Source organism: Panthera onca, chromosome D4 (assembly GCF_046562875.1).
Source record: "Panthera onca isolate mPanOnc1 chromosome D4, mPanOnc1 haplotype 2, whole genome shotgun sequence".
Lineage (NCBI taxonomy): Eukaryota > Metazoa > Chordata > Mammalia > Carnivora > Felidae > Panthera > Panthera onca.
In genome coordinates this window covers 93,217,410-93,238,402 of record NC_138351.1, presented here as the reverse complement: position 1 = coordinate 93,238,402, position 20,993 = coordinate 93,217,410, and the positions used below count along the sequence as shown (strand labels likewise).

The following is a 20,993-nucleotide window of genomic DNA, read 5'->3' as shown; positions in this document are numbered from 1 at the left end:
GTGGGCTACAGTGTGTGGTGACCCCCCCCGGGGAAGCCCCACCTGCCTGTGCTCATCCCCCCCCCCCCCCCCCCCCCCCGCCCCGGGCCGCACAGTCCCAGCGGGGCCCGAGCACGAGCAAGGACCTGGTCGGCCACAGTCTCGGGACTGCAGGGCCTTTCGATGGCCCGGGGCGCCTGCCAGACGGGGAGAACATTAGCTGTCACGTCACAGCACGCGGCAGGCAGAGAGAAGAATGCTCACGCTTCCTCCAATCTCCGTCCGGAGCCCCGGAGGCCAGGGGGCCTGCGCCGGCTGCCCCCACCGCCTCACCCCTGCCAGCCTCCCCTCGCCCCTGCACAGCGCCCGGCGGGGTGGCCGGGCGCAGGCAGGAAGGCGGGCAGAGAGGAGCGTTTCCGCAGAGACCCTGCGGCCCGGCGGGTGCGGGCCTGATAAGGGCCCACATGGCCAGCCGCACGTCCGCCTTTTGTCCCCGGCCCCGGTCAGCCTTTCCTGCTGGGGCGGGAGGACCAGGGCCCGGTGGTGGCCCTCCTCCCCCTCCCCCTCTGCCTCCCCCTCCGCCTCCTCTCCGCCCCTGTGCTCAGAGGCCTGGGGGAGTTTGGGGCCCCGGGTGGCAAGGGCTCCTGGCCCAGCCGGGACCAAGCTGGCCACGGCCACCGAGGCTTCCTTCCTGCCCGGCTCCCCCGCCCTGGGGCCAGTGCTCTCTCTCAGCTCTCAAGGAGCAGGGGAGTGGGTCCCCACCCCTCCCAGCGCCTCTGTGCACAGTGTTCCTGTGGTTCAGGCCTATCCAGGAGGCCCCCAGGAGCAGAGGCTGCCCGTGTCCCCGCTTGAGGTCCCAGGGAAGCTCGGGCCTGGCTCAGCCTTTGTGCTGACCCCCGGGGACCCAGCTCCCAAGCCACTCTACCTGCCATCTGACCTAAAATGACCTCGTCATCATGAGTCTGACAACGGGCAGAGGGGACTGTTAGCCGTGCCCCACTGCCCACAGTGACCACAACCCTTGGCCGCACAGCAGGTCTGGTAAACGGGCTGTGGAGGACCTCGGGCCCCAGAAGTGATCTCTCCCAGCTCCGGGAGCTGCCCCTGGCTGGGGAAAGGGCACGAGGGTGAGCACTGGGCCGCGGAGGGCGCTGCAGACCGAGCCGGGAGGGCGGGGGCCGCACCAGGCCCCCCCGGGAGCGTGGGACAGAGGGCCTGGGCCCAGGAGATGCGCCCTCCTGGGCTGGGGTCCCCCCAAATATGCCCCCCGTGTCTCGTGGGGTGAGAGCCAGTCCCCGGATACCTCTCAGGCCATCGGCACAGCCCGGCGGGCAGCCGCTCTGAGGCTCCGGCAGGGCCCCACCCGCCTGCGGGTGATTCTTTTCGTTTCCAGCTTCATCGAGATGAAGTCCACGTGCCTAGCAGCTCACCGTGAGAGTGTACGAGCCTGGGGGCTGGTATATTCCATTAAAAATTTTTTTAACGTGTATTTATTTTTGAGAGAGAGAGAGCGACAGAGTGCGAGCGGGGGAGGAGCAGAGAGAGAGAGAGAGAGAGGGAGACACAGAATCGGAAGCGGGCTCCAGGCTCCCAGCTGTCAGCCCAGAGCCCGACGCGGGGCTCGAACCCACAGACCGCGAGATCATGACCTGAGCCGAAGTCGGACACGTAACCGGCTGAGCCCCCCGGGCGCCCCTGGCACGTTCCATTATGAATTCTCTCAAGTCGTGGGAGCGCGTACACGACACAGGTTGGCCGCATTGGTTGCACTCACACCGCTGTGCGGCCCCTACGGGCATCTGGCCCCCAAAATGCATCGTCTTGCCAGCCTGAGGCTCCGCACCCAGCAAGCGGGCCGCCCGGCCCCCGGCCCCCCACCCGCACCAACGCACCAACGCCCTTCCTATGTGCACGTCGTTGAGGCCCATCCACGTGGCGGTGCGTGTGGGCGCTTCAGGCCGTTTTGTGCCTGAACAATATCCTGTGGTGTGGCAATGCCACCTCGCCAACCCGCACATCGGTGGGCGCACAGGTGGCTGTCGTGAACTGTAGCCACGGGCGGCAGGTGTCCGACCATCCGTCTTCCAGTGCCCGCCGTCAGCGCCTTCCTGCGCGGACCCAGGAGCGGACAGGCTGTGCCGCGTGGTATTTCCGTGTTTACTCTTGGGGACACCGTAAGTGAGCCACTTCTGTTACAAACCGCGGTCACCGTACCGCGGAATCCCACTTGGCGGCGGGCGGGCACCCGTCCTGGGCCCGCACACGGCACGGACACGAAACTGTGTGCTCGGGACGGTAGGGCGGCGAGCACACCGCGTGGGAGACGGAACGGCAGGTGCGTGCCATTACACGTCTGTCCAAACCCACGGGACGGACGGCCCCGTGCACACTCCGGGCTCTGCGTGACGACCACGCGTCCGTGTGGGTCCGCGACAAGTGCAGCACCTGGTGGGGTGTCTGGCAGGGAGCCCGCCGTGAGGGCAGGGGCCCACGGGCAAACGCGGTGCTTTCCTCTCAATATTGCCATGAACCCAAAAGCGCGGTAAAAAATAGTCTTGTGGGAAGTGTACGTGTCCTGTTGTAAGTGTTGAACGTAACTCAGCCCCCAGCACGCTTGACCTCGAGGACGCGCTGGCCTGGCGGGAGCCGCTCTGTGCAGGCCCGTGCACCCTCGCCCCTGTGGACGGCGGGGCGTCGCGGGCACGCAGGAGCCCTGCAAACGCCAGGCGGTGGGACGCGAGACGCACCGCTTTCTCGTCGGCTTTCGTGCTTCCGATCCAACGGCTCTTTCAAAACCAGCACGTATCACTTCACGGCCCTGACGATACACAGAAAACATCTATTTCCATTTTGGAGCGGCAAAATACAATCCCAGTCGGTGACGCGTGGCCCAGAGAGACCTTCCTGTCCCCTCCCAGCCACAGGCCAGCTGGCTTCTCCGCCCCTGGAGGGATCACGTCCTCTCAGCCTCCCGGGGCAGAAGCCTCGTCCCTGACCTGTGTCCTCCCGCAGGGGCGCTGGGCCCGGCTGGACCACGACTCCGGGCATCAGCCCAGTGAGGAAGGTGCTCCCCTCCCTTCTGGATACTGGTCCTTTAAAGTGGGGGGGGGAGCTGAGTGGGGCGAGGTTCGGGGCGCTCCTGTACCCCCTGAGTCTGACCCACTAAGATCCCGTGGACATCGGCACAGACTACAGCCCTGAGCCCTCTACGCTTCGCCCTACGAACCTGGCGGAGCCTCCTGGCTGGGCCACGGTGGGAGTGGGGCGTCCCTTCCTGACCACAGAGCGGGGTGTGCCTTGGGCATGATGGCCAGCTGTGGCCCACGTCCCGAACACCCCGCCAGCCCAGCCTTCCGTGGGGAGGTGGCCATGGTCCGCCCAGAGACAACAGGCCGGCGGGGCTCTCAGGGCCACCAGGGGGGCTTGGCGCTCACGCAAAGCAGCCTTCCCAGCCCTCCCAGGGCCACACATGGCCGCCTGGACCACAGCCCGAGCAAGGCGTTTCCGGCTATTGTGCAGAACGGGGTTGGCTCAGGAAGCTGCGATCCCCAGGCGGGCCCGGGGGTGGGGGTGGGGGGCCACCACGGGCTGCAGGGCATCCTGGCTGAGGGTCTGGCTGGCGTCCTCGGGGCCAGGATGGCGGTCTGAGGCAGTGCCACCGACCTCTCAGACTCAGGGCGGCCCCCACACCTGGTACCTGCTCACAAGCTGCCACCACGATCGCCAGGCTGGAGGGAGGCCTGACTCCAATCCCCTCCCTTCCCAGGGAAGGACACCGGGCCACCTTCCCAAGGTCACGCCCGGGGGCGAGTGACCCCGGAACAGTGGTGGGTGTTGGTGGAGAACATGCAGGGGGTCAAGGACACCGGGAACCCAGGCACGGGGCGCCTGCTCACCAGGGAGCACTCTGATCCTAGAACGCGCTTGGGAGGCAGCGAGCGGGTGCCGGCCACGTGGAGGCCTCGGGGGGCCTGGACTCTAAGCCCAGCTCTGCCGTGTGCCAGATGGCCTCGAGGGGCGCTTGCCTCTCCGGACCCCAGTCCACTCCTGGCACAGCGGAGGTCAAAGGGGAACCCTAAGATTTAGCTTGGGGCGTCTGATCATTACCATTACGGCCCGAGGACACTGGAAAGGATGGGGGCTTGCCCAGGACTGGCCTGGACCCCAAGAATCCGGAACACCTGCATCTCCAAGGGGCTCCAGGGCCGGGTCTGGGACAGCATCCTGGGGGGTCCCTTTGACTCCCGGCTCCACGTCTGCAGAAAGGCGACAGCCCACAGGCCGAGTGACGTCCCGAGAGAGCCTTCTGGGGCTGAGCTTCGAGCCGGCCCGGAGGAGGCCACGAGCTCCACGCCATAGGTGCCCTTCCTATGCCGTCCCAGGGTCCCCGTAGGACCTCAGTGGCTCCTCTGGCCTTCCTGGGGCTGGGCAGAGGAGTGTGATCACAGAGGCAGAAGGGGGCAGAAGGGGGCACAGAGCCACCACCCGATCCCATGACCCCACGCCCAGGTCTGTACCTGAGAGAAGTGAGCGTCCGCGTCCACGGAAAAATCTGGGCGGGCGTTCGCAGGGTTCACGACAGCCAGAGGGTAGAAACGACCCGACGTCTGCCGGCTGAGGAACAGACAGGACGAGGCAGACCCACACCGGGCGGCACGGACACGCGCCACGGAACCCACGAGCCTGGCACGTGCTGAGAAGCCCGACGCAAGGGCCACACAGCATGGGATCCCACTCGTGTGAAACTCCAGAACGGGCACGTCTGGACACGGAAGGCACAGCGGGGATGGGACGGGAGGGCTCCGGGGGCGACCGCTCAAAGCTCCAGGCTGGTTTCGAAGCAAGGGAAGGGCTCTGAGATCGGCCGTGATGGCGGCCGCTGGGCGTTGTCACCAGACGACGCTCCGCAGACTTGCACCGTTGGAGAGAGGGCGCCGTGCGCCGTGCGACTTACGGCTCCGTGGGCCCGCGCCAGAGACGCCACGCTGACCCATGGGGCTGAGGAGTCACGGCCCCCCTGGACCCGGCCTGAGATCGCGCCGCCAGGGGCCCAGAGCCAGGCCTGGCACGGCGCCCGTTCGCTGCTGCCCTCCCTCCGCCTCCGCCAGGCGTGTTTTCCCTTAACGGCAGGGCGCGAGGTGGTACGTTGAGGCAGGGGGCGTGAGGGGAGGCATTTCTCCTCGCGTTCTGGGCCTGGGGCCCCTCCGGGGACGACCAGCAGCCCTGACCACACAGGCGCTGGTGTGCCTTCCCCACACCGCACGGCCCCCAGGCCAGGCTCTTCCCCCCTGGACCTCGGTTTACCCATAGGGGAGAGGAGGGCACAGCTGGATGGACCCTAAGGGGCCAGGAGCCCCGACACCCGGGGGCCACAGTGGGCCTCGCGCCCCCTCCCCCCAGCAGCAGGGCACTGGAGCTTTTCATCAGGAAAGACCCAGACTAAATTTACGCGGGGCCCCCACACGGCTGGGAGAGGTCAGGCGGGCCCCCCACCCTGGCTGCTTGCTTGACGCAGTTCCCCTTTCCCTCGGGGGGGCCCCATTGTTCCTGCAGCCTGGCTCGCAATCTGCCCGCACACTCACTTCCTGTTTCCTGGCTGAGAGGAAGCAGAGATTTCTGGCCTCTTTCCTTTCTCTCTTTACGTTTTTAAGGATATTGAAAAATAATGATACTCACAGGCACCTTTGGAGCTGAGGTCGTGGACGGGGGATGCTGGAGACGCTTCGAGGCCACCCACCCGGACTCCGCACTTGGGGTCACGGGCCCCCTGGGGACCTGGTGGAAGCTGCCGACCCCTCCTCCCCCCACCCTGGGAAGGCCCAGCACAAACCACCCAACTTGGTGGAGTTCGGAGGCCTCTGGATCCCCCCCCCCAAGGGCCCCCAGACCCTCCACACTCTGATCTGACACATGGGGAAACTGAGGCAGGGAAGCCTTCCAGCTTCTAATGCCCTTGCCTTCACTGGCGCCCGTGACAACCCCGAAGGTGTCACGGTGTCCCTGGGGAGGGGACTCTGATGCCCCTCCTAGCAGCCTCAGCTTCCCCTGGCCGCTGGGACAATAGGCAGTCACAGATGACGTACCAGGAGCCTGCCTGGGGACAGAGACCGGCTCATCTGTCCCTCACGGCCCCTACACCCCTGCCTGCCCACGCCCCGGGAGAGCTTCAGCTCTGGGTCAGAGGTCAGGCTTTTCCCGCGCCAGTCTCTGTGGCCCCGAGAGGTCATTCCTCCATAAAGGGGGTCGGATCCCGGCCCGGAGCTGGCAGGGCAGGCGTGAGAGCCCACGAGGACCCACGTGCACGCGGCGTGGTGCCAAAGGGCCTCAGTTGTCCTTCTCGTCGGCTTCAGAGGGCCTGGCTCCCTCTCTCCCTGGTGGGCAGGGCGGGGACAGGATGGCCCCCTCAGGCAGGGCTGAACGGTCACCCACCTCCATCAACCTGCCCCCCTTCTCAGGAGCTTCCCTTTCCGTCCCGGGAGATAAAGTGTTTTTTCCTCTCGGCGTTAACGGCCGCCCCATCCGCCGGGCTTCGCAAATTGCAGGCCGACTGCGAGTGGGGCTTCCGTCCGGGGAGCCAGGCCGGGGGTGGGGGTCCGGGGCAAGCCCCCTTCCTCAGCCCCCACGAAAGAGGGAGCCCCAAGGGGGTGGGGGCTGCCCCCAGGGCCCAGAGGAGCCCGCACTGGGACAAACCCTGGCCAGGGGGCCAAGCACCCCGAAGGTGACCCTCGAGGGCCTGGCCGCAGTACTGGGGGGAGGCGGGAGGGGTCTTGGATTCTGCCAGGGGCTCTCCCTGCTCAGCAAGAGGCTCTGGCAGTTGGGCCCTGACCACAAATGCCCGCCCTGTGAGCCTCCAGGCAGGATCTAGTGCCCACCTCGTGGCCATGGTCAGCACCTGGACCCCCACCTGGCCAACAGCCCTTGCACTACGGAGGTGGGTGTTTCCTGGAGGCTCCTGGCAGCGGGAACACAGAGCACAGCCACAGCAGAAGTTGCACAGGGGGACCCCTAAGCCCACTCCCGCTCCCCAGCGGGCTGCCCCTTCTCTCTCCACCGCCCAGACCCACTCAGTGCCCTGGGACGTCCACCGTGCCCGCAGCTTGCAGACTGCTGGGCCCGCCGAAGCCCGGAGCTCGGCGCCCTGGGGGCTGTGCTGCTCCCCGAGAGTCCTGTGCCTGGCTTTCACCCTGCCTCGGTGTCTCCACTACAGGATGAGTCTTTCTCCCTCCGTTAAAGGAATAATAATCCAGCGATACCACAGCAAAACCATCAGAGTGTGCCAAGAGGGCATGAGGCACCGGGTACCCTGGCACTGGGGGAGTGACCAGGAGTTCTGCTGGGCAGTCCCTGGTGTTACAGGTCTCCCCGGACCAGCGGGTCCCCCAAGACAGTCCCAGGGACAGGCGCCCGGGAGCCACGCCGGAAGGCGGGCACAGAGACCACCAAAGCAGCACCACGGGTAAGATCCAGGGCCGGCGGTGTGCGTGGCCTGCTCTGTTCTCCCTGCGGAACACGGAGCTGCCCAGAGGGTGGGCACACCGCCGCACCGGCCACACAGCAGCACCAGCCGCCCACAGACGTGCCACGGAGCGGGAGAGGCCAACACCACTCGGGCACCGTGCGGCGCCGTGGACTTGAAACTCCATGAAAGCAGGCGGAACCACGCCGTGGGCGCCTGGGGCGGACTCGGGGCCTCTCTTGGAGGGGTGCTGGCTGCCCGTGCTCCCCATGGTGCGCATCTTTCTGTGAGGACGCACGTGTGCAGCAGCCCGGGGGGGGGGGGGGGCGTCTGGGTGGGCTTGTGATGGGTGGCCCGCATGGCCTCTCCCTGCCCTTTGCGCACCTGCTAGGGGGCCAGCTCCATCCCCGTGTGAGCGGCACAAATGAGGTCCCGCTCGGCAGCATGGAGCTGGCGCTCAGGGAGGGGCATCGGGACACGAGTGAGGGATCAGACCTGGTCCGAGTGTGCTGGGAAGCCTTCTGTTGTGCTTTACAGGACGTCACACGATCTGATGTCACCCTTCACAAAGCTCCCTAAAAACCGGGGTGGGGGACAGGGCTACCCCGTGGGCCGAGGAGGAGGTCACCCAGGTAAGAAGCATGGTGGCCTGGACCAGAATGGGGCAGTGGCAGGAGGGACGTGTTCTGAAGGCACAGCCCGTGGGGGTCTATGGGAACGAAGGACGGGGCAAAGGTGGCATCCTGGGCCTCCGGCCTGAGCAGTGGTGGACGGGCCGCAGGAAGGGTATCGTGACGGCGTGGGCAGTCCCCAGGAAGTGGGGCCCCGGGGGGCAGGGAGAAGGGACCAAGCGTCCCCCAAGGGTGTCCCGCTGCTCAGGCCCCCCTGGGCCCCACGACCAGGGCTTTCATTTCCCACTGGCTGCCCCCGGCTGCCTCCGATGCATCATCTGAAGGCTATTTCGTGAGTGCCGTGCACGGTGCCTGGCACGGGGGGGGTTCCAGCAGGCAGGCCGAGCGGGGGCCCGTGGGCAGTGGGGTGGAGGACGGAGCACTGAAGACCCCAGGCTCCCTAGAAAACGTCAGGTTCCCTTCGAGACCTTGCCCAGCTCAGGCATCGACGGCTCACCCGGCCTGGGGGTGCCCAGCCCCCACCGGGGACAGACAGGTCACCGGGCTCCGCGCATCCCTTGGTGAAGGCTCGGCACATCTGGCGAGAAGCTGGACCCCGCCGTGGTGACAGAGTCACCCTATCCCGAGGCCAGAGGCTGCTCCGGGGGTAAACAGGAAGGCCCATCTCTCCTCTGCTCTGCGCTCTCGTCCCTCCTTCCTGCAGCCCTGGTCACACGCCTCGCCCGGTGCCCCTCGGCCTCAAGCCGCCTGAGCCGGCCTCTGCTGGGGGCTCGGTCTACCCTCTCCAGGGGCTGCAGAGACCGAAAGCTCGGTGGTGAGGGGTCCCGGGAGCTCCTGGCTGACCTATGCCACGCCCCACTGCCTGACCGGCACGCTCAGGGAAGGTAAGGCAGCAAGACCCCTTTCCAACCAACTTCAGAACTTTCAGGCAGACTGGGAGGCAGCTGCAAGGATCCAGCTCTGCTGTGCCTGGGGTGGGTGGGGGAAACTGAGGCCCAGAGTCTCCAGCAATGGAAAGCAAGCTTTCTCCAGCCTTGGATGCCATGCCGGAAGCCGGCCAGGCTCCAGGCCCAGGTCTCTGAGCTGGCTAGGTCTGCCCGGGACCCACCCTGCTCTCAGGGGATATGGGCCTGGGGCACAGGAACAGTGACTCCTCTCAAAGATGACTCCGTGAGGGCAGGCTGTGTGTTTCGTGAGTCTCCACGGGTGGCATCGGGGGTGGGAGGAGAGGCCGGGTGGGGGTGGGGGTGGAGGGAGCCCCAGCCCACCCCTCCAGGAGGCCTCCTTCCACCCATCCATCACTCCGGGGCGGCCGTGGGGCAGAAGGCACGCCTCGCCCCTCTCCAGGCCCCCCGGGGCCTCCCGGAGTTCCCCCACACCCGTCTCCTTCCTTCCCGTCCCTAACGGGCCGTGTTAGGGCAGGACCCCAGCCCTCCTCCTGTGTCTGCCCCTGAGGCTCCGGGATCCTGAGAGTGGAGGGCACGGCGGGGTTTACATGACAAGTCAGGGCGAACCTGGGCCCTTAGCGCCTGGACCCAAGGCCTCCTTTCCTTAGACCGGTTCCGATCTCAGCTCAGGGAGGGGCTGGAGGCAGGGCAGTGGGGGCTACAGAACAGGTGGGCAGCAGGCAGAGCCTGGGCCCCACCCTGGCTGGCACCCAGGGGCCAGGGAGCCCGGCTTTCTTTCCTCTCCCCATGTTTGTTTGTATTGTACTTCTGTGCTCTGCGGCATCCTTCCAGAAAGTTCCCTAACAAGCCCAAGCTTTAAAGGGAAAGCTGAGCCATTAACCATTCCCATAATTGGCTAATTAGCTACACCCAAAGTCAGCACCCCCCTCTCGCCCCCCACCCCCACCCCCCACTCCCCGCACTGACAGGGAAGGTCTGAGGGTGGGGGGCTGACCCCCTGAGGGAGCGGGGAGGCAGTCGTGGAGAAAAGAAAGGCAGAAGGAAGGAGCCGACCAGTCCTGCCCCGTTCCGGCCCTGCTCTGTCCCACTGTTCACCTGGCGCAAGTCTCCCTCCCCTGGGTCTCAGTTTCCCCATATGTACACAAAACGGGGCCGGATGCAGCCAACCCTGATGTCTGCTGGTCTCCCACCCAGGGGCTTGGAGCACATCTCCGGGTGGGGGTCTGGGTGCGGTGGGCCGCGGGGGCGCCTCTCTCACGCTCTGTAGAGTACATTCAGCCATTGCTGAATATGGGGCGAATGTGGGGGAGGGACGGCGCGGGCGGGTGGGGGGACAGGGAGGAGGGTTTCGGCTGCCAGCTCCAGCCTCGGGGCGGGAGGGGGGGCACCACCGAGAAAGGCCCCCCAGTCCTGTGGCTGCAGCGGACCCTGCCCCAACCGTGGGGGTGGGGAGGAGGCCGGTCGCTCTGGGGGAATTTTCCAAGCTGCCCTCCACCTGCCCCTCTTGGCCAGGACATCCAGCTGGGTGGGGCCGGAGGGAGGTAAGGGCCAGCAGAGGCGCTCAAGGCCAGAGAAATGAGGGTGTTCCAGGCTGCGGGCGGGAAGTGGCCGACCCTGGAGCAAGGCTCGAACCCCCAGGACAGCTAGGGTTTGGAGTGGCCCTGCGTGATCAGGGACCCTCTGCCAACTGTGTGGTCTGGGTGTGTCCTCAGCGGCTGCCCAGCCCCGCCTTGGGCACCCACGCACCCCGATCACAGCAACTGATGCCCAATCTGTGGGTCCCCAGCACCACCTAAATGAGGAAACAGGGTCAGTCCGGGGGGCTGAGGGCTGAACCCCCTGGCCAAACCGAGGAAGCACCCCCTTTGGCCGCCCAAAGGTTCCTGCATTCCTCCATTTCCACCCTCACCCCTCCCAACCCTCAGCCTTCTGGAGGCCGAAGGGGGCAGGAGGGCCAGGGGACACGCTTTCCCTGCCCCCAAGAGAGGCCCCGTGCTGGCACAGCTCCAGGACTGGGGGCTCACTGCCCCTTGGGGTGGCTTTCCTGGAGAAGGCTTCGAGCTGATGACTGTCCCTCCCTGTCACTCCTACCGAGCCACGCTGGGTCCCCGGGACACATCGAATGGGCTGCTCTCTGACTACCGGCCTACCTTGCCCATCCCCAGGTCTCTTCTGGCTGGGTGTCCCCGCCCGGGGCTGTGGGCCCTGCCTCCCACCCTGTGACACGCACATCTGGGGGTGCGGGTACACGCCCTAGGGGAGAGTCCAGGGGCACAGAACAAACAGTCCCTTCTGCAGAGCTGCAGGAACGTGGCCTGCGGTCCCACCAGGTGGCTGGGCCCAGGGCCTTCCCAGCCAGGTCCTCTGCCACACACAGGGACCAGTGGGTCCCAGGGTCGCCAGCCGGGCCTGAGGCTGGTCTCCAGCTGCTTCAGAGTTAGAGGTCCCGGGGGACGACTCCCCCACCCCTGCCCACAGTTCGACCAGGCCACCCCCTTGACGGCCCCCGCCTGCCCCTGGGCCTCCTGTTTATTCGCTGACAGCTCCCTGTTATCAGCGGGGAACACACACAGGAAGTCCGGCCGGGAAGGGCCCATCCCAATCCTGATTTACACGGGACGGTGCATAAAAAGCCGCCCTTCCTTGCCCGGGAGGAGCCTCCCTGCCCTGACGGCTGCCCGCAGAGCCGAGAGGGAAGCTCCAGGGGGCAGGCCAGGCAGGCGGCCTCCCGAGGTGCCTCGGGGCGGCAGGACAGGGCTGGGGTCCACCTCTGGCCCCCGGAGGCAGCGATGGTGGCCACGGCCAAGCCCAGGCCTGGGCAATATCAGGTACGGCAGGGGTGACGTCGGGGGGGGGGGGGGCAGGGAGCGGGCCCCGCTGACCACAGCAGCCGTCGGCTGGCGTGCACCCGTGTCACCTCTGAGCTTCAGCCGCCACCTCGTTTCTTCCCGATCGGTGCCATTCCCAACGCATGGAGGGCACCCGGGCCCCTGGGCCGAGGGCGCCCGCTACTGGGTGGCCCAGTCTAGATGGACTCTGGGGCCCCGGCTTGAACCCTTGGCCCTGGGTAGCCGAGCCTCTGCTGTGACCCCTGAAAGGAGAAGCCAAATGTGGCCTGTGCCCCCCACCCTCCACACACCCTCCTTCTGGCTGACTCTGCTGTCCTGGAAAAGCCCCCCGCCCCCGAGACTGGCTCAGCCCTCCTCTCAGGGAGCCTGGGGGCCCGGGGGCATCCTCAGGGGTGGGCAGGCACTCCCGAGGCAGGTCTGGGAGGGGAGGCGGAGGGGGCACTGGGCTCACAGGGAGGAGCCCCAAAGCAAAAGTGAACATGGGACCAGAAGGAGCCCCCCGCTTCCTGCCAGGCTGGCTTCAGGAGCAGGGCTGGGGGGCCTCAGGCAGAGAGAGGCTGAGGGGGGCCTGTTTTTCCTCTACCCCCTCCACCCAGAGGGCCCGAGTCCCCACCCAAAGACCTCAGCCCACGTGGAGGCCCCTCTGGCTTTGGCCGCTCTGTTGTCCCACGGCCCCATCAGCAGTGTGTCTGACGAACCCCCATTTCTCAGAGGAAGAAGCAGAGAACGAGGCCTCAGCCCGGGTTACCAGCAGAGTGAGGACCAGAGGACCCAGCCAGGCTGCAGGGGCCAAAGGGTCAGGGACAGGATGGGGGCAGGGGACAGGGCAGGGAAGGCCTCCCCAGGCCTGGCTCTTAACTCTTTACCGCTTGGGTCTGAGCGAGGGCTGCCGGCTTGGGTATGGGGGCCGGGAGACCTGAAATCCTTCCGCAGCAGGACCCCTCTGTCACCCTCTATATCCCAGTGGCAGCTGCCCCCACTGCCCTCAGACTACCTGCCAGAGGCTTCCGGGGCCCTCTTGTTCTGGGGGCTTCTGTTCAGGCACGTGGGGTCCCTCCCTTCCTTTAGCCCCCCCAGAGTGGGCCATGCTCAGACACCCCACAGCCACTGGCTCTGCAAGGAGCCCTCGCCGCGCCCAGGAGTTTGCAGGACCCTCCCCCAGCAGCCTGCCCGCGGGGACCCAAGGCCGGTCTGTCTCTAGGCTGACGGTGGGAGCACAGGCAGAACTGGAAAGACGCATCTGGCTTCAGCCATCACGGGGGTAGAGTCTGTTAGGGCAAATGCAGGCTGAGGCCCCACAGGGGCAAGGAGCCTGGCCCCCTTCCCAGTCGGGGTGACCAAGGTTGTGCGCCAACCCACGCTATGTCTCTGACCTGCAGACCTCAGCAGGAGGGAAGCACGGGCAGCCCCCGCCACCCGGAAGAGCGGCTGCCACGCGAGCCCAGGGGATGACGGAGCCCCCTCCTCCAGGTGAGCCCACAGCAAGCTTCTGGGCAGCAGCAGGGGTCTGGCTGTGCCTGGGAATGTGTTCCACACACACGTGCACTTAGGTGACCAGGGCCCGGGCTCTGCTTCAAGCGCCCCCCCCCAGCCCCCACCGTGCCTCGCGCATGATGATGGCCGTGACAATCGTGGTACAGAAATGACCCACTAATACCAGCTCTCCCAGGTGGGGCGTATCTACACCCGGTTCCGGCTGCGTGAGCCACGTCTTGCACTGGGCACTGCTGCCCCTGGGGCTGCCTTAGTCTCATTACAAATGCAGAAACGGAGCCCGGGAGTCCCCGCTGGTGACGGTGGGATTCGGGTGCGGGGGCTCCCTGGGGGCCTGAGGAACACTCAGGGGTGGTCCTGACTGTCCTGAACGGAGGGGGGTGCCCAGTGGGGGTCCCGCAGGCCCCCTAACCTGGCACTCTGGTCGGGAGGGTCGCTGAGTGTCACACTCAGGATCCAGCCGGGCTCCGGTCTAAGTACGGGGTCTCCGGGCCACCGGGGTCATTATGTCCACCCCGCGTGGGGCTGCAGGGTAGCGGCCAGCTTCAATCAGCCCCGGTGCCTAGCGAGCTGGCCACCCCGTTGGGACGGCCATCCCCAGCGTCTGGGGCTCAGCCTGCGGGGTCGAGGGCTCCCCACGCGGCCTCCCGGCTGGCTGGCGTCGCGGTCCTGCGTCCCCTGCGGCCGCGCGCCCCGCCGCGGGGCCTCGGAGCGGGCTCGGGAGGGGCGGCGCGCCGCGGCGGGTGCGCGTCCGAAGCCCCGGGTTCGGGCTGACTCACCGCCGTGCCCGGGGTGGGGGGTGGGGGGCGCCCTGGCCGCGGGCCTCAGTGTCCCCATCTGCGCAATGGGGGCGGGCGCGGGGCCTCGGGGCCCACCCGGGGCGTGCCGGGGGCGGGGGCGGGGCGGGGCGGAGGGCGGGGCCGGGGCCCCTCGGCGCGGCGGCGGCGGCGGCGGCGGCGGCGGTGGCGGCGGCGGCGCGTGCGCGCCCGGCTCGGGCGGTGAGTGCGGAGGGAGCGGGCGCCGGGCCGGGGGGCGCGGGGAGCGCCGAGGGCGGGGTCTGCGCGCTGGGGCGGGGGAGGTCGGGGGCCCTGGCGCGCGCGGAGCTGGGGGGCGACGCGGAGCGACCGCGGGGAGTCGAGAGGTGAGCGGGCCGGGGGCGCCGGGGCTGCCGCGCGGGGACGCGACCCCCGGCCCTGCCCGGATCCTGCGCCGGGTCCGGAGAATGGGCCCGGCGGCCTCGGGAAAGGGCGCCCCCTGCCGGTAACAGGCGACGAGCCGGGCCGCGCGGGGGCCCGAGGGGGGCGGGGGGCGTCGCAGCCCCTCACCCGCGTCTGGGCCCCGAGCGTCGCCCCCCACCCCGACCCAGGGCCTGACTCAGGGCCTCGCGGGCCCCAGACCCCGTGTCTCTCCCTCCTCACCCCCACCCCCCGCGGGGCCGGCGTGCAGGGGGAGGGGAGGCAAGGGGCAGGCGGCTGAGAGGACGCTTCCCCGGTGCCCCGTCACCCCGCCTTTCCGCCCTCCCAGGGTCCTAATGTCCAGGGCACCCCTCTCGGTGGAAGGGGGACCCAGGGCCGTCGCTTTGCGGCGAGTCGGGCCCCTCCCTCTGCGGACCCAGCCCTCCCCCGGGTGGGCGCTGCGGGGATGCCGCGCAGGCAGGTGGGAGGGAAGTGGGCTGGGCTCACGCTGACCCTCCGGGAGGGTGGGACGTTATCGCTTCGCAACCTGAGTCGCTGCGGCCACCCCCGCCCTGGCTCCTCCGCCCCAGCTGGGCTGTCACCGCGAAGGGAAATGACATTCTGCCAGCCTAGCACAGGCCAGGCAGCACCCTCGGCCTCCCCCAGCCCGGGAGGAAACATGACTTCAAACACTGACTCTCCTCTTTTAAAGCATGAGCAGGGGAGGTGCTGGGGCGGCTGTGTGTGGGGGGGCAGTTACATCTGCAAGAACTGAGCCCCGCCCCCCCACCAGGCACCTAGCCCGGGGGGGGGGGGGGGGGGGGGGGGAGAGGGGGGGGCACAGGGTCTGTGGGCCCCTGGTGGGCTCCTGCCCAGCTCTCTGACCCACCTCTGCCTTCCCAGGGCCTGGCCTGCTCCCCAATGCCACCTGCTCCCATCCTCTCCTGCTTGCCTAGACCTCCAGGAGTGCGCCCCCTAACGGTGTGCTGTGCTCCCCCCCCCAGGGTCCACTCCCGAGCTCCTCCTCCCTGGCTCTGACAGGACATGCCCCTGCCCACAGACTGCTGAGAAGCACCACACAGCCCCCCAGACTAAGTCCCAGCACCTCGGCTTCCCCCTGCCCTCCCCGCTTGGCCACCGACCAAGAGCAGGGGTGCGGGAAGAAAGGACTCTCGTCCGGCTGCCTCCCCGCCCCACGTGGGTCCGTGTGACGCAGGGGGGAACAGAGCGCCGACCCCACTCCCAGCCGACGGTGCAGACCAGCTGTGGTAGCACTCTCCCCTCGGGGTGGGGCTCTGCAGGCCTCACTCTTTATGGGACCAGCTGTCAGAGCCAGAGAAGGGGCCTCTGAGACCCTCGTGGTGTCCCAGAGAAGGGGGCGACCTACCCCGATTCTACCTCCTGCCCCCACAGAAGTTCAGCCTTTTCCTGTGTGCTTTCCTGCTGAATGCCCCGTAGGGCCAGGGGCTGCCCACCTGGGTGGGACCCAGCCCCTTGGGGGCCTCGGGTGGGGTGCCTGGAGCATGGGGGCGGGGAGCTCCCCGTCTACCCAGACGCTTGGCTGCACACATAGGTGGTAACCCCCCCAGACCGCACGGCGCCCTCAGCATGTTGTAGACCAGTAATTCTGGGCTGGGGTTTCTCACATTCCCAGGAATGCTCTCCCAGCCTCCTTGACTTCCATCCACAGCACAGAGGGATGGCCTCTGGCTCCACTGGCATGTGGGAAGGGCTCCTCCAGTGCCCCCCGACCCGCTGTCCTGGGGTCCCTGGGCCAGACCGGTCAGACCCCAGTGTAGGAGTGACCCCCTCCTATACGCAGGCTCTGCCCCGTTCTCAGGGCTCCCGCATGGCTCCCGCATGCTGAGCGCCTGCACCCTCATTGCCCCCCCCGACGGCTGGCTCCCCATTTGGCAGATGAGGACACTGAGGGCCCGAGGGCCAAGCCAGCTGGGCTGGGTTCCAGCTCTGCTCACTAACGCCCCGTGTGCAGACTGAGATTGGTACTGTCCTGCCAGGACAAGGAGGGCGCTAGCCAGGGTGTTAGAACGGGTGCAGAGGCTCCCCTGGGCCCCCACCTTCCCAGGTGAACTTTGCTGGAGCCGCAGACACCTTCACGGTTCACCCAGACCAACGTGCCTCCGCCCCCACCGTGAGGGTGCCGGCTTCTGGTCCTGGGCCCCTGTGACTGGCAAAGGGCCGGCCTCACCCGCTGAGACAGGTTGGGGGAGGACGGGGCTGGCACTGGCCTTGGGGCTCTCCTGCTGGCGAAGTGGCTGCGTGGGACGGGTGTCACAGACCCAGGGTGCCGTCGCCCGCAGAGGTACGGGCTCAAGGAGGGGTCCGCAGAGGGACTTAGGGGGTTGTGCCTTGTGCTCCAGGCCACCGTCAGGAGAAGGCCAACCCGCTGGGACGCACGGGCCATGTGTGACTCCAGGGAGCTGCTTCTGGGGTGGCTCCTGGTGCTGGCAGTGGGTGGCACTGAGCACATCTTCCGGCCTGGGTGAGTCAGCCCTCTGGCCACTGCAGGGGGGCGGGGTGGGCACAGGAGCCCTCGGCCCCTCCCCAGGGTCTGGGCTCCGGGAGCCCCGGGCTGATACGCTGCTCCCCCGCCTCTGTAGCCGCAGGGTGTGTGCCATCGGGGCTCCCAGGGGCCCCGAGTCTGAGTCTTTTGTGCAGCGGGCGTACCAGCCCTACCTCACCACCTGTGACGGGCACCGAGCCTGCAGCACCTACCGGTGAGTGCCCCCCGCTCCCGGCAGGGCCCCCATCTGCCACACGTAAACCCTGAGGCCCAGGAGGGCGGGTCGCCCCAAGCTGGGAAACCCGGGCCCGGAGGGGTCAAAGGACTCACTGAGTGGACGGCAGAGGCCGGCGTCCCTGTCAACTTGGGCCGGTCCTGGTCCCGGGCCGTGGCTGTGGTTAAGCTCAGACATCATCTCCTCCCTGCCCGCCCCCCCATCTCCGGAGGGGGTCACCCATCTTGCCTGCTCCCCTCTGCTTTCAGGGGGGCTCACCCGCTCCCGGCATGGCTGGCTACAAGTTCTTACCGCTTGAGATGCCTGCCTCCCCGACACCTGCCTCGGAGCCCCAGTGGGTCCCCCTCTCCCCGTGACAGCCCCAGTGGTCACCAGACAGAGACCCTGCCCCCACACACCCAGGACATCCCAGTGGCCAGCACGAGGGGGCGTGTCTCCCGTCTTCGGCTGGCAACTTGCCTTAAAAAAGATTTTGCTTTCTGCGGGGGTTCTCAAAGACCTCCCTGTGGGATATCCCTGCACCCCCAGCTGGCCAAGAAGGTGGGGGCAGTGTGGGTGGGGCCCAGGCTGAGACCCTGAGATGCACGCCCAGTGAGGGGTGGGGCCCTGTCCCCTGCACCTGCCACTGGGCAGGCCGGCCAAGGAGGGGCTGGCAAAGCCCCACTCGGGAGTCACCCCTTCCTGGGCCTGCTCGGAGCGGGGCTGGGCGTCCAGGATCCCAGGCCGCAGGTGGTTCCTGCACTGGGGGCTTGAGCGGTGCTGGCCCAGGAGGGCACCCTCAGCATCCAGGGGCCCGGCGCCCAGGGAGGGAAGGCCGGCGAAGAGCTGGGAGGACCAGCCCGGGTCTGCTGACGCCCCACTGCCCCCGCACACCCCGCAGGACCATCTACAGGACTGCCTACCGTCGCAGCCCCGGGCCGGCCTCCACCAGGCCTCGCTACGCTTGCTGCCCCGGCTGGAAGAGGACCAGTGGACTCCCCAGGGCCTGTGGAGCAGGTGAGAGGTGCAGGGCCCCACAGCACCCAGTCAGCCAGTTAGCCAACTGCTCCTGCGGCCTGGTCGTGCCACACCCCATCCCCCTTTCCAGACCCCGGGCAGAGCACCTGTTGCTTTCGCCTGAGTGGAGCGCCTCCTTGCTGCACGGCGCCCCTTCCCCGGCTGCCACCCCTGCAGGGCCCTGGGGCCCCCCCTCAGTCCGTGACAGGCCTCTCCCTCAACAGCAGTATGCCAGCCCCCGTGCCAGAACGGAGGGAGCTGTGTCCGGCCCGGTCACTGTCACTGCCCTCCAGGATGGCAGGGTGACACCTGCCAGACAGGTGAGGCTGGCTCCCGTCCCTCCGGAGGGGAAGGGTCCTGTGGACACCACCCTGGGTGTCCCGGGTGGCCTGCCGACTGGCGGGTGTTAAGGGGGCTCAGTGTGGGTGCCCCTCCCTGCCCACACCCCTCTTCCCGCAGACGTGGACGAATGCAGTACCGGACGGGGCCCCTGCCCCCAGCACTGCATCAACACCGCGGGCAGTTACTGGTGCCGGTGTCAGGAGGGGCACAGCCCGTCCGCAGATGGTGCCCTCTGCCTGCCCAAGAGAGGGACCCCCCGGCTAGCCCCGAACCCCACAACAGGTAAGCTTCCCCCTTGCCCCCGCCCACGTCCTTGCCGCTGTGCTGGGAGGTGGGACAGGGAGGGCCCGAGAGGGGGCTGGGCGTCACCCTGCCGATCTGTGCCCGCCACCGTGGGGGCAGCCAGCCCCGGGCGGCAGGCCATCTCCCTGACCCGGGCAGAAGTGGGGGGTCTTCCCCAGGGGAAAGGCGGGTGGCCGTCCCCCCCGGCGCATCACGGAACGGGTTGCCGAGAGGGGGCCTCATCTCAGCTGAGAGAGCGGAAGAAGGCCCCCACCCCGCGTCTTCTCCGCGGCCCCTGCCCGGGCAGCCAGGAGACCCACACCTCCGCTGCCGACGGGACATTATTACTTTTGGTACGCGCTGTGACACTTCAAACTCGTACCGTGAGTAATAATGCGCTGTCGGCAGCCTGGCACCAGGAGCGCAGTGTGGACCTCGGCCCGGACCGCTCAGCACCGCGGGGCCCCTGGCACAGCGTGGGGGCCGGGACGGGGGGGCACCGAGGTGTGCGGAGGTGGTCTGCGGGCCCGCCTGGGCGCCTGCCGTAGGGGTGGGCTCGCGACGGCAGCTGGGTCTGTGACCGCTGGGGCTTGAGCCCCCGTCTCCAGACCCGTGCCCCACGCTCGGCGGAGGCCGGGAGGTCTCCCGGGGGAGGTGAGGAGCCAGCCTGGGGTGTGGGGCTGGGCCTGCCCGACTCAGCACCGGGATCTCCCCAGGACCAGACGGCACAGTCGAGGAGGAGGTGCGGAGGCTTCGGTCAAGGGTGGACGTGCTGGAACAGGTGAGGCCTGGGCCGGGACCCCCCCCCCCCGCCCCCCGGTTGTCTCCCGTCACGTAGCTCAGACCCTCAGAGTGGTCGCGGGGTTCGGTGGGGGTGGTCCCGGGAAGGAGGCCTCCTGGGTACTGATGGCCAGGGCCTGGCAGGGGCAGCGGGCTGATGCCGGGGAGCCCCAGGGGAGGAGGGACCATGCTTGGCCACGCCCCCTCAGGCGGGCAGAGGGCCCGAGCCCAGGTCCACCCCTACCCTCGTCCCTGCCGTCTTTCCATGGGCCCGTTGGCTCGATGACCCCTGGAAAGCTCTGGTCCACCCCTCCTAGATCCCCTGACCCGGGACCCTGGGCCTTGGGGACCGTCACTGGACTGGCCCATGTGGTGTCCCCCGGTGCCCCCCTGTCTGGCCCTCCCGGCCCAGAAGCTCCCTCGGGCGAATACCCAGGGCCCTGCAGAGCTGGGTGTGGGCGTCGGCAGGCCTTACCGGCCAGTGCTCCCTAACAGCTGCGGAGCAGAGAGGGTACCTTCTGCCTGCCCCACAGAAGCTGCAGCTGGTGCTGGCCCCGCTGCATAGCCTGGCCTCGAGGGCCCTGGAGCACGGGCTCCCCGACCCCGGCAGCCTCCTGGCTCACTCCTTCCAGCAGCTGGACCGCATCGACTCCCTGAGTGAGCAGATCTCCTTCCTGGAGGAGCAGCTGGGGTCCTGTGAGTGCCAGGGTCCCGGTGCCCACCTCCCCACCCACGGAGCTCCCTGGGAGCCTGAGGGCTCTGGGGGCTGGGGCCAGAGGGCGGGGTGGGGCAGCCCTGCCCGGGGCGGGGGTGGGGGGAGGTGGTGGGGGGCACTGACCTCTGACCTCAGCCCTTCACCCGCCCACAGGTTCCTGCAAGAAGGAGCTGTGACGGGTTCCCGGCTCTGGCTCCCGAGAGCCGGTCACCACGGTGCTGGGTGGGGCGGGATTCGTTCCTCCTAGCTATGAATCCAGCCTCCGCCTGGCCGGCACCTCTGCACCCCCACCAGCGGGCCCATGGCGGAGGGAAGGTACGAGGGTCTTTGTCGCTGGGCAGCACATCGGGGGGCCCCTTGTGATCTGTGTCAGAATAAAGTGAAGGTTCAGGAGCCGCTGTGTCCTTGGTGGATCGTGGAGGGCATTCTGAAGCTGCCTGGGGGGAGGGGACGCCTGCTGCCTGGGGGGAGGGAAAGGTGGCAGCCGTGGGGCAGGGCAGGGGGCTGCAGCCACACGGCCCCTCTCTACAGCCTCCTATAGAGGGTCCCGGTCCTCCCTCTGCGGCAGGGGCCGGAGCAGGTGATTTCCGGGAAGGCGAAACTAGCCTCTAGGTGGCAAGTTGGCT

General features: G+C 68.1%; 1 protein-coding gene and 1 long non-coding RNA gene across 6 annotated transcripts; one reads left to right on the top strand and one right to left on the bottom strand.

Moving 5' to 3' along the window:
- Window positions 1-1,448: 1,448 nt before the first annotated feature.
- On the bottom strand, window positions 1,449-4,569 carry LOC132663774 (uncharacterized). The gene is made up of 2 exons (XR_013551616.2): window positions 4,497-4,569; window positions 1,449-4,403 (listed from the first exon to the last, which is right to left on the bottom strand). It is a non-coding gene; the product is annotated as an uncharacterized LOC132663774 (long non-coding RNA).
- Window positions 4,570-13,203: 8,634 nt separating this feature from the next.
- EGFL7 (EGF like domain multiple 7) lies at window positions 13,204-20,760 on the top strand. Of its 5 annotated transcripts, none has more exons than XM_060610356.3 (9): window positions 13,204-13,294; window positions 16,875-16,996; window positions 17,115-17,231; window positions 18,133-18,248; window positions 18,476-18,568; window positions 18,708-18,872; window positions 19,589-19,653; window positions 20,186-20,348; window positions 20,521-20,760. In XM_060610356.3, the coding sequence occupies exons 2-9, from the start codon at window positions 16,917-16,919 to the stop codon at window positions 20,541-20,543; spliced, it is 822 nt and encodes a 273-aa protein (XP_060466339.1). In that variant the 5' UTR covers window positions 13,204-13,294; window positions 16,875-16,916; the 3' UTR covers window positions 20,544-20,760. The 5 variants fall into 5 exon arrangements, with proteins under 5 accessions (XP_060466339.1, XP_060466338.1, XP_060466340.1 ...); XM_060610355.3 differs by having other exon boundaries at window positions 18,473-18,568; XM_060610357.3 differs by having other exon boundaries at window positions 18,473-18,568; window positions 20,148-20,348.
- Window positions 20,761-20,993: the final 233 nt, after the last annotated feature.